This window comes from Chrysochloris asiatica, unplaced genomic scaffold, assembly GCF_000296735.1.
Source record: "Chrysochloris asiatica unplaced genomic scaffold, ChrAsi1.0 scaffold00037, whole genome shotgun sequence".
NCBI lineage: Eukaryota > Metazoa > Chordata > Mammalia > Afrosoricida > Chrysochloridae > Chrysochloris > Chrysochloris asiatica.
Window position 1 is genome coordinate 21,895,478 of NW_006408555.1, and position 12,560 is coordinate 21,908,037.

At 38.3% G+C, this 12,560-nt stretch overlaps 1 protein-coding gene across 1 annotated transcript in view; it reads right to left on the reverse strand.

Annotated features, from left to right (window-relative positions):
- The window catches only part of TANGO6 (transport and golgi organization 6 homolog (Drosophila)), a 242,816-nt gene that overhangs the window by 62,295 nt on the left and 167,961 nt on the right, over window positions 1–12,560 (reverse strand). Inside the window, exon 16 of the mRNA XM_006860217.1 lies at window positions 4,206–4,357. Coding sequence (XP_006860279.1) covers window positions 4,206–4,357 — 152 coding nt within the window. The remainder of the gene's footprint in view (window positions 1–4,205; window positions 4,358–12,560) is intronic.

The following is a 12,560-nucleotide window of genomic DNA, read 5'->3' on the forward strand; positions in this document are numbered from 1 at the left end:
TTTTCTTCAGCTTCAGTTTGAATTTGCATATGAGTAATTGATGGTCTGTTCCACAGTCTGCCCCTGGCGTTGTTTTCACTGATGATATGGAGCTTTACCATCATCTCTTTCGGCAGATGTAGTCAATTTGATTTCTATGTATTCCATCTGGTGAGGTCCATGTGTAACAGTCATCTCTTATGCTGTCTTAAGAAGGTATTTGTAATGAACAAATCATTGTTTTTGCAGATTTCTATCATGCGCTCTCCAGCTCATTTTATCACCAAGGTCATATGAAACATTGTTGTTGTTGTTAAGTAACGTGGAGTCGATTCCGAGTCATAGTGACCCTGCACAGGGTTTCTGAGGCTGTAAATCTGTACGGGAGCAGAACACCTCATCTTTCTCTTGTGGAACCGCTGGTAGTTTTGAACTGCTGCCCTTGAGGTTGGCAGCCTGACTCGTAACCAGTATGCTACCAGAGCTCCTTATGAACCATTGTATGTACCTCAAATTTTTATTTAATATAATAGGCTTTATGGGGATTGAGATCATGGACGTATATGTGTTTGGATGTTGCCAAACAGACGTTAAATGGCTTGTGACTGTATATTATTTATTACTTGAATCTTTTTACTAGACTACAAGCTCCATAAAGATGTCTTGTGAACTGAAGCATGTTGATGTTCGTTTCCAAGTTGACTCCAAGTCATAATGACCTTATGTATAATAGAATGAAACACTGTCTGGTCCTACACCATCTTCATGTGTGCTAGTTGCCCAGAATATTGCTTTGCATATAGTGGGCTCTCAATAAAAAGTGTTAAATAAATCATTATGTTAATCATGATATAAGCATAGACATTATGGCTAAATCCTGTAATAATCCTCTATTATAGAGCTCTGGTAATGATTTACAGCCTCGGAAACCCTGTGCAGGGCCAGTATGAGTTGGAACCAACTCCATGGCACTTAATAACAATAGATATTTTAATCCCATCTTCTGAATCAGGTAACCATCTCACAGTCCAAGTTCTCTATCTTTTTAAGTGACCATAGTTAAATAAGTGACACAGCCCTCATTTATTCTCATCTCTCAGTGCTTCTGGGAATTTGACTCTCTTTCAACAGGTGGCATGGTTCTCCTGAGAGATAACACTTCTAGAATATAACAAATTCTGGTCTAGCTTTATCTTTCTAATCAACCAATCCAAGAACTTTCTCCAATATTTTCAAGAGCAAATTATATGCCAACAGCATGCTACCATTTCCTTAAGAGAGAGAAAGGGAAGCGTTTAGGAACTCAAAAAGAAATATGGTCTCAGTGTTTGAGTTCGGAGAAGATTATAATGCTTAGGTACTGTTACAGTTAATTAGTTTTATAGCCTGAGCAGATTCACTTTGAGATCTGGGGTGAGATGTTTATTTAGTTCATGCTGTGTTAAACAACTGTGACATTTGCAAAACCAAGTGAATATACTAAAAACCACTGAACCGTACACTTTTAATGGAAAACTTCATAGTATATGAATTACATCTCAATAAACAGTTATTCCAAATAATAACGTTTGGGTTTGGTTCAGATCATAGTCCATCAGTTTATTTCAATTTATGGTTCAGAGATGAGTCCTGGTATGGCACTCAAGATAATGCAATGAACCGCTGAGTTGGTTTGAACCAGAAGTTCGGTGGTTTAAACCCACCAGTCGCTCCTTAAAAATCCTATACAGGATCACTATAAGTCAGAACCAACTCGAAGGCACTTAACAATAACAAAACAATGGTTCAAAACAGTTTGAGTCATGTGACTAGATCAAGAAAAAAAAATGTGAGAACAATTTCAGTATCTGACACAGTAAAATTATAACAGGCTGAAATCTGTATACAATATAACCAAATATATACACACCGGCATCACTTACAGGTTAATACTACTAAATAACAAGACATTTGCTAAGTGCCAAAACAGCCAAAGATAAGTGCCTAGTGGTCCATACACATTAGAGCATTTAGGATTTAAATCTCTAAATTTAAATTTAAATTTTTGGAGCTAATCATTGCTTCTAAGTTACTTTAAAAAGATACAGAAAGTTGGGGTTAGGGGTGGGACTAGTAACTTGTAAAGAAAGAGATCTTTATTAAAGTATAGGAAATGACTACTATATAACTTTCTGAAAAATCCTAAATTGGAATCCTTACAGTAGCCTTTGTAATCAATACAGCAAAGTATGTAAAGGTTAGGAATCAGGAAATAGCATGAAAACAAATGTATGTATATATCTGTAAAAACGCTTTTCCTCTTTTAAACACAACCACTATACACTGTTGTTGTTAAGTGCTATCGAGTAGGTTCTGAATCATAGCAACCCTGTATAAGGAAATGCTGGTGAGTTTGAATTACCCATCTTACAGTTAGCAGTCCAGTGCTTATCTTACAGTGCCACACCAGGAATCTACTCACTGGTGGTGGTGGCTGTGTGCCGTGGAGTCAGTTCTGACTCAACAGCGACCCTGTACAGGGTTTCTGAGGCTGTAAATCTTTATGGGAGCAGAACGCCTCATATTTCTCCCGTGGAACAGCTGGTAGTTTCGAACTGCTGACCTTGCAGTTTGCAGCCTGATTTGTTACCACTATGCTACCAGAGAGCTCATTGGTATCTACTCACTAGGCACTTTTATTTTATTTAATATTCAATTAATAAATAAAACTAATAATATTAATTTTATTTAATATTCAACATGGTCAAACCCAGGTAATATGATAAAAGAAGCCAGGATTACAATTGTTTGTTCTTGTGAAGTTACATGCTCTGGATAAGTTATATGAGTCTCTCATAAATAAGAAAGTTATTTTATTTACTTAATTGTAATTCATAAGCCACTTTCTTCCAAAAAGTTTTAAGATGGCTAAGTGCATATGGTAATAAACAGAAATCCCTGACCATATATTAACTAGTCTTTTAATGACCAACAGTATCTTTAGATAACAGAATGCTTGGCACATGGTAGGTAATCAGAAAACATGAGGAGAATTCAAAAGTTCATGGAAAATTTTCATTATCTTTTTAATTTCATTTTTTCAAGGACTTTTTGAAGTCTTCTCGTAATGATATATTGATGACTAAATAAATACAAGGGCGAAGAGAAATCTTACAAGGCTGGAGGATGTACATAAAGGACACATGATATTCATGGGAGACAAAAGCAATATGTACATTTTATTAAATAATTAACTTTGAAGCCCGGAGGAGCTTCCAAACCTAATACTTTCTACTCCTGTTATTTTTACTGCTATTCATCCATCCAACAATTATTTACTGAGTACCTACTATATACCAGTGTGGTGCTGTGAGTTAATGTGCTAGAATGCAAAGTTGGTTTAAACCACAAGGTCGGTGGCTAAAGCTTACTAGCTGCTCCTTGGAAACCTTATACAGGGTCACTGTGGTTTGGAACCAACTCAATGGCACTTAACAACAATAAGTATAAAATGGTAAGCAAAACATGGAAATTAATCTTTTTCTCATCAATAACTGCATTTCCCATGAACATAGGGCACCTTTGATTGGACAGGGCTGATAAGAGTACTTGCCTAAGATTCTTCAGTGAATAAAGATAAGGCATACAGAAGGCTCACAGATTCAGTTTCAAGTTCCATCATCCCTTCCTTGCGATTTCTTCAATTCTGTTAGTGACCTCAGAATTTTTATAGTAAATCTCCTTCCATTGCTTAAAATATGACTTCCTGACATTTGCAACTACAAAACTTTTCCAAATATAACTTTCATTACATAGATGAGAAATATGAGGCCTAGAGAGGCTAAGTAAGTTACTTGCCCTTTCTCACAGGTAGGAAGAACTGGAAACAAAACACAGGTCCCCTGACTCTCAATCCTAAACTACTGTGGGTCCAAGTGAAAAACAAAACGTTGTTGTTAAGCGCTGTCAAGCCAGTTCTGATTCATAGCGACCCTGTATAGGGTTTCCCAGGAGCAGATGGTGAGCTTAAACAGCTGACCTTGAGGTTCACAAACTGACCTTGCAGTCCAAGGCATTAATCTGCAGCGCCACATCAGGACTCCTAAAGCCTACAGCACCTGGTATTCCCAGGTAGTCTCCCATCCAAGAACTATGTTCAATTCAACTCTGCTTAGCTTTCGCGATCAGATGAGATCAGGCACATTCAGGGTGACATGGCAGTACACATAGAAACTGACATAGAATACCTCATGAACCATGGAGCCCAGCAGGAAGTCCAGCCTCTGGCACAGCTCTCCAAGGTTGGATAAACTGCTGGCCCTGTGGGCACTATCTGGATCTCTTGTTCCCCTCAAGAAGGTGTTCATCAAAGGTTCTCGGTACTTTGAGACCATGTCTCCTGTAGAAAAAGGGAAGCAATCAAAACTTAATAAAACAAATTTTCAACTTTTTAAAGAAGGATTAATGATATCACTAAGGTAAATAGAATGGTGCTTTGTGTCTTTCAAGGTACTTGTAGAACCATTAGAACTCATGCTCTGGAAGAATATTTAATGTCAGGAAAAATACCCATAATGTATTATTTTGTGAAAAATCAAGTTAGAATCCAATTTCATTTTTAAAAATTACACAAACAGATAAAATATTTGAAGAAAATAGTCACTGTGAGAGGTTGGTAAAAGTTATTTCAGAAAGTTAGACTTTTCAAAGTTTACATATGCCTACAAGAAAATGTGAAGTCCTGGTGTGACGCTGTAGGATAAACATGGGACTTCAATGCTGGTTTGAATCACAAGGGTGCTTTTCAGAAACCCTACACTGGGTCACTATGAGTCGGAACTGATTCGATGGCACGTAACAAGAAAATGTATATATCATAAATGCAATAGTTTAATAAACTTTCACAAACTTAACACAAGAGTGGCCACACAAATTTCAAGTTATGACTCAGATTTGACCCTAATAGTAAGTCAAATATTTTTCCTACTAATTTTAAATTTGCATAAGCTGCCTATTCAGATGAGCAAATTGAGTCAAAAGACGTCAAGGTATTTTGGGTCCTTGGTTAAAGAGAGAACAATGATTCATTCACTGACAAAAACTTACTGAAAGACCTAGTATGTACTAGGCACTCATTCAGATGTTCAGGGCACACCAGCAAACAAAAGAGATTGGATGGCTTACGTTACTTATTTATTAAGCTTTTATTGTAAATTGGGTGATAGTTTACATGGGAGAACATAAGTTTTGCACTCATCGTATCATATTTTGTTTCATTGCAATGATTACAATCTCCTCCATCTATCATCACTGACTAGTATTTGCTTCTATTCTCTTTGGATTTTTTGTTTTGTTTGGTATTTTATGTACACAAAACCACTTGGGAATATATAATCATTTACACAATGAAAGGGCACATTCTGTGAACCTGCCTCCTGGCCATCAACACACAGTCTTTGTCTTTCCATGAGTCTAGAGTCCTCAGCTACTCTGTGTCTTCATAACATCACCACTGCATACATCTCTGGTGCCGCTGCTTCTCTGCTTAGAGTACCAAGTTCAACTCATGTTCTTCTCTCTTGGTGGTCCTAGGGTCCTATGTTCTTGGAATGTAAGATTAACTACTCCCCCCTTTATGTTACAAAACTTCTACATTTACAGTTGTGACAACTGCAATTAATCATGATAACAATTACTCACTGCCGAATGAAAAGAATCTTATTCCCATCTCCTTTCACCATACCTATGGAGACAAGATGAAAACTATTCAATAGTGGGGATTCTACATTCCCTCACACACTCTGAATCTAAAATCCCTTTTGAAAATTTGTAAGACAGCCACTTTGTGCCTTTATAGCTCCCCCTCCCCAATTTTAGGTAGCCAATGTCTAAGTTGCCCATCCCTATCAACCCTGTATACAAAGGGGATACACTCGATACTTGATATGAAGACTCCTTCCTTCTCGGTTGGTATTTTGAGCTACATCTATAAGTACAAGTCAAGTTCATCAAATTGTAGCAATTTACACTTGCTTACTTTATTAAATTTCTTTATCTACCTCTAGTCGAGTTCTGATCATCAAGACATCGAAGCTAGGTCAAATGGATACTACCTGCAAGTTTGAGCGTTCTTGTGCGTCTTCCCCTACTTCACATCAGCTGGACACTTCATTCTCAGCTCTAGCCCTCTGTGGTTAGGTCAATGTCCATGAGCTCAGGAGTTCCCAAATATCCCCAAATGTCGAACCAACCATTTTTGAACCAACCATTTTCGAACCAACCAACCATTCCTCTTCTCACTCTCATCTCCAGGTAGACAGGAGTCTATGGAATGTGGTCGAACTTAGCCCATTATCTTCATTACTACCTTTCCCCCACTTCCACTCACAAGTAGACCAACGTGGTCGCCAGCGAGCTTACATGTTTGCTCATGTGTGCCCTCTGAGTCTTAGAGGGGGGTTTGTCCTGAAGAGACTTGATTGTTTGCGTTAATGGCTCCCCAGTGAACAGCCTGCTTGTTCTTTTAATAGCCAAACAGACTGCCATTTTTACTTTGATTTTTTCCTGCTGGTCTTTCAGGAAGTATTTTCTTAGCATATTATTATTATTGGAGATAAATAATTACATTTTACAGCATTTTAATAGGTGATAAAAAGTATGAGGAGAAAAAAAGTAATGTAAGATAAAGGAAATAAGGAAAAATGAAAAGGTTATCTGGGGAAGATTTGAAGAAGAGGTGCCAGCCATGTAGATCTCTGGGGGAAAGCATAGCAGGAAAAGGGAAAAGTCAGTGCAAAACCCCTTTGTGAAGAACATGCTTGGCATGTTTGAGGTACATCAAGGAAGCCCAACAGGAGAGTAGTAGGTCGTGGGGCCTGAGACGCACTGGCAGACATGAGGTGGTAGTGCAGATCTTTTAAGACCTTGCAGGCACTATAAGAGGTTGGGTTTTTTTCTCTGACTATAATGGGAGGTATCTGGAGAACACTGAGTAGCAGAGAGCAGAAAGAGTACTCTGGCTGCTATGTTGAGAGGAGAGTGTGAGATCACTACGTGTGTCTGAGTTGGGAACAAAGGTAGAGGTCAGAATGACATTGCAGTCATCTCCTTACAAGAGGATAGTGACTTGAACAGTAGAAGTCATGAGAACAAGAGTCTGCATGTATTTTGAAGATAGAAGCAACATGACTTCCAGATGTCTCGAAGAATGACTCAGGATTCTCTCTTTTGAGACTGGAAGGATGAAGTTATTGACAAGTGCCTAAGAGAAGTAGATATGGAACAGAAGAAAGGATCAGGGTTCAGTTTTAGGCATGTAGAGTAGGTAGGTACAGATTTATATGCACTGATATGGAAGGCCTCCTCATGATGCTGTTAAGAAATCTAAAACCCTCATAGAAACAGTATATTTCACTACATATATGAATATGCACACATACAATTTCTCTTGCTAGTAGCAAAGCAAATTTACAATAACCCTCATGGAGGGTCAGTAAGTCTCTACTTGACAATGAAAATGGAAGACATAAGAATTGATGCATTTGATTGTGGTGCTAGCCAAGAATACTGAATTGACAGTGGACTGCTAGATGAACAAACAAATCAATCTTAGAAGAAATACAACCAGAATGTTTCCTAGAGGCAAGAATGAGAAGACTTCGGTTCGCTTACTTTGGATACGTTATCAGAAAATACACCCATTTATTGAGTACTTAACTATGTACAGACACTGTGCTGAACACCTCACTTACATAAGCTCAAGAAGTCTGTGAGGTAGACATTATTATGCTTATTTTACAGATAAGAAAAACGAGATGGAGGAATTAAATAACTTGTCCTAAAAGTACACAGACCCAGGGATCAAACTTGTTATTATTGTGCCGTGGAGTCGGTTCCGACTCATAGCGACCCTGTACATGGTTTTTCCAAGGCTGTAAATCTTTACAGGAGCAGAAAGCCTCATCTTTCTCCCACAGAACAGCTGGTAGTTTTGAACTGCTGACCTTAAGGTTTGCAGCCTGATTCGTAACCACTATGCTACCAGAGCTCCTTGGGATCAAACTTATGTTTGTCTAATTCTAACTCCTATTATTATTGCATTTAAGGTATTTACCACTAAGAAAAAACATACTTTTCTATTCTCGTTGCATTATTTTTCCTTTTTGGAATTAGGGATAGTGGTTGTGGAATCTAGAGTACTTCTCTAAGAACTAATAAACCTGTGTCCTCATGTTGGCCCTACTGTCAACTAGCATTATGACTGTGGGCAATTCACTGCACCTCTCTGAGCCAACTGGAAACATACCAGCTGGATAGTCCCCTCCTAGTCCCTTCCAGTTGGAAGAGTCTATGATTTTATGAGTCATCATGGTTTAGTCATCATGGAAATGAGATTTAGGAGACTGGAGAAGGAAGAAAAGGGATTATTTGCATGAATCCTGAAATAGGAAAATGCTGTGAATAAAAGAAGAAGTTTCCTTGCTGGGAAGGAAGGCATAGAAAAATAAATGAAGTTTAGAAATCTATAAAGAGGGAATATGCAGGCTGGAAAGGCAAAGAGCAAATGAGAAGCAGGTTAAAGTTTGTTTACTAATATAGGGATTGAAAGTTTAAAATAAAAGGCAAATCAAGGTCATACTGAATTACTTTATTAATTTGTCAAATGCTTATACTGTACTATGTGCCAGACACTGTGCTATGTACTAAGAATCTAATCATAAGCAAGAAAGACACAATCCTTGCCCGCCTTGTGTTCAAAGCTTAATGGGAAGAGAAAAAAAATCAACAACCCAGAAATAACAATGGAATGAGATGTACTTATAATGGCTACAAAGAAAGAGTAATATTTTATCATGGTTCCTATTTCTATCAACAACAGTTTGATTAATATTTTATTTACCCATACTCAGAAGTGTGTTACTCTTTCTTAACTTCTTCTATTATCCTTCAGCCATCAGTTGGTTCTCTTATTACTGTTGTTGTTAGGAGCCGTCAAGTCTGCACCAACTCATAGAGACCCTATGCAAAGCAGAACAAAACACTGCCTGGTCCTGTGCCAAACTGACAATTATTGCTACGCCTGACCTTATTTTTGCTGTCACTGTGTCAACTCATCTCATTGGGGGGGTCTTCCTCTTTTCATCTGACCCTCCACTCTACCAAGTATGATATGCTTCTCCAGGGACTGGTCCCTCCTGATAGTATGTCCGAAGTATTGAAGTTTGGCTATCCTGGCCTCCAAAGAGCACTCTGACTGTACTTTTCCAACACAGATCTGTTTGTTCTTTTGGCAGCCCATGGTACTTTCAATATTCTCCTCCAACACCATAACTCAAATGCATCAGTTTTTCTACGGTCTTCCTTATTCATTGTCCAACTTTCGCATGCATATGAGGTTACTGAAAATACCATGGCTTGGGTCAGGTGCACCTTAGTCCTCAAACTGACAACTTTGCTCTTTAACACTTTAAAGAGGTCTTGTGCAACAGATTTGCTTAGTGCAATACGTTATTTGATTTCTTGACTGCTGCTTCCATGAGTGTTGATGGTTGATTCCAGCAAAATGAAGTCTTTGACAACTTCAATCTTTTCTCCATTTATTGAGCTGTTGCTTATTGGTCCAGTGGTGAGGATTTTTTTTTTCCCTCCTCTCTTTATAATGAGATGCAACCCATAGTAAAGGTTGTGGTCTTTGATATTAATCAGTATGAATATGAAAATTGAAATACCCTCCAAATTTGCAAAACACTTAAAAGTTAGTTCCATATCTATATATGTTGTTGTTGCTGTTAAGTGCCGCTGATTCAGTTTTGCCCATAGTGACCCCTGTTAGGGTTTCCAAGGAGCAGCTGGTGAGCTTGAACTGCCAACCTTCTGATTCAGAGTGATTTTGCAGTCCAATGCATTAACTCACAATGCCATACCAGGACTCCATATACAAAATGCCAAAAATGGATTTACCAAAAAAAGGAACTTAGGACAGGATATATTTTTTAAAGGACTCAAAATTCAATTCTTTCACTAATGTAAAACAAAAGAAAAAAATAGATCAAATAATTTTCTTTCTTTTAATTATAGTTTTAATGAAGACAATAGCCTGATACACAATAGCTCTTGTGATATCAGCACACACACACGACTTTCCCAAAGAGCCCAGTCATCAAGTCATCTTTATACATCTGCCAATTTATTTAAAAAGAAAAAAAAGTGAGTAATTATTTAAAGTAGTGACTTCTATGAAGGGCTTATGTGCTAAGTATATTTCACAACTATTGGCTAACCCATTTCATTAGAAACTAATACCACAGGCTCTGGGACACCTACTACCATTCCTTACATTTCAGATTAAGCAACAAATCCATAGTTAGCCCATCCAGAAGGGTAGCTTTTTATTTATTTGTATTTTCCTTTATCCAGATTAGAGGTTCCTATGGCTTACTTGGAGTCCTGGTTTGGCACTGTGGGTGAATGCAATAGATTGCAAGGTCAGTTTGAACTGTAAGGTCAGTGGTTCAAATTCACCAACTGCTCCTCGGAAACTGTATATAGGGTCACTATGGGTCAGAACTGATTCAACAGCGCTTAACAAGAACAACATGGCTTGGTTGAAAGTTATCTTGAACCACAAGCGTCTAAAATCTTATTTCATCTTCCATCTTAAAGACAGCACACACTTGCCCCCTGATATGAACAAACATTCATTCTACCCTACTAAGTTGTCTTCTTAAATTGTTGTTGTTAAGCACCGTCAAGTCGGTTCCTACCCACAGCGACCCTGTATAGGGTTTCTGAGGAGCAACTCGTAAGCTTGAGCAGCCAGCCTTGTGGTTAAGCAGTCTAGTGCATTAACCCACAGCAGCACACCAGGACTGTCTCCTTAAATACATGCATATTATATTATCTTCAAGGAGCCCTGATAAGCATATATAAGCACTGAACCACAACATAGGTAGTTCAAACCCACCTGATGCTCAGCAAAAGAAAGATGAGGCTTCCTGCTCCTGTAAAGATTTGCAGCCTCAGAAACCCTATATGGTGGTGGTGGTAGTTATATGCTGTGGAGTCGGTTCTGACTCATAGCGACCCTGTACAGGGTTTCTGAGGCTGTAAATCTTTATGGGAACAGAAAGCCTCATCTTTCTTCCAGGGAATAGCTGGTAGTTTTGAACTGCTGACCTTAAGGTTCACAGCCCGATTTGTAACCACTATGCTACCAGAGCTCCTTCAGAAACCCTATATAGGATCGCCATAATCAGAATTAATCTGATGGCAGTGGGTTGTTTTTTTAATATGACTTTTCAAGAAAATGGTATTGATTTCTCAATTCCTCTACCCCATTTTGACAAAGAACTCACCACAGTCTACAATATGGAGACTAAGTGACAGCCATGATGAAAGTTTTTGTTGTTAAGGGCCATTGAATCAGTTCCAACCCATAGCAAATCTGTATAGGATTTCTGAGGCTAGTGGGTTCAAATGGCCAACCTTGCAGTTAGCAGTCCAGTGTTTATCATACCATGCCACACGGGACAATGAGCACAGTAAATCCAAATCTGCCTTTAAAAATGTGCTAAAAAAATGTGCTCAAATAGTCAGTGAAGTTTATCTTTAGTTCTAATGGCTTTTACTTTGTGCAATAATAATTACAACATTTAACTCTTTGCAGCATTGTATTTTTCTCAGGAAGTCAGCAATAATCACCTGACTGAGAACCAACAGCCTTATGTTCAGGGAACAAGCAAAGGATCTAGTTTTGTTTGAACAAACCTGATGAAACCTAGACACCTTGAAAGGTGAAAAATCAAGTGTAAAACCATATGAATATGAAAACAGATAAAACCATCCTTAACTACTCTCTTCAATCTTCCAAGAGGACGCAAGTAAACAATAAGCTATTCTATTGGTTAAGAACGTGCTTTATGAAACCAATGATTAAGGCCAGCAGTTCGAAACTACCAGCTGCTCCGCGGGAGAAAGATGAGGCGTTCTGCTCCCATAAAGATTTACAGCCTCGGAAACCCTGTACAGGGTCGCTATGGGTCGGAACCGACTCGACGGCACTTAGCAACAACAACAAAATTTACAATCAGTCAGAGTAATATTTAGCCCAATGTTCCTCAAACACAAACCTAGGCCTCGCAATTGGGCAGTGCAATTTGATCATAAAGTAGATACTGGTGATTCGGAATTATTAAAATGAAAATTAAAAATTTTTAATTCTTTGGGAGAATACACCAAAAAAACTCAAGCCAAATCCACTGTCATCAAGTTAATTCCGACTCGTAGCAGCCCTGTATAGGGCTTCCAAGGCTATAAAACTGTACAGGAGCAGAAAGCCTCATCTTTCTCCCAAGGAGTGGCTGTGGGTTTGAACTGCCAACCTTGTGGTTAGCAGTCTAGTGCTCATCCTACAGTGCCACCAGGGCTCCTTGAAGAATTCATGAACTCCTAAAACAACCAGTATTTAATCTCCACGTTCTCGTTTGAGAAATGGTCTTCCATTTAGACAATTCAAACAAAATACCTAATATGTAGGAGAGGATTTCAAAAGGTTCATGGAGAAATGGAATTACAAGATAATGGAATTTTCCAATAACTTTTTT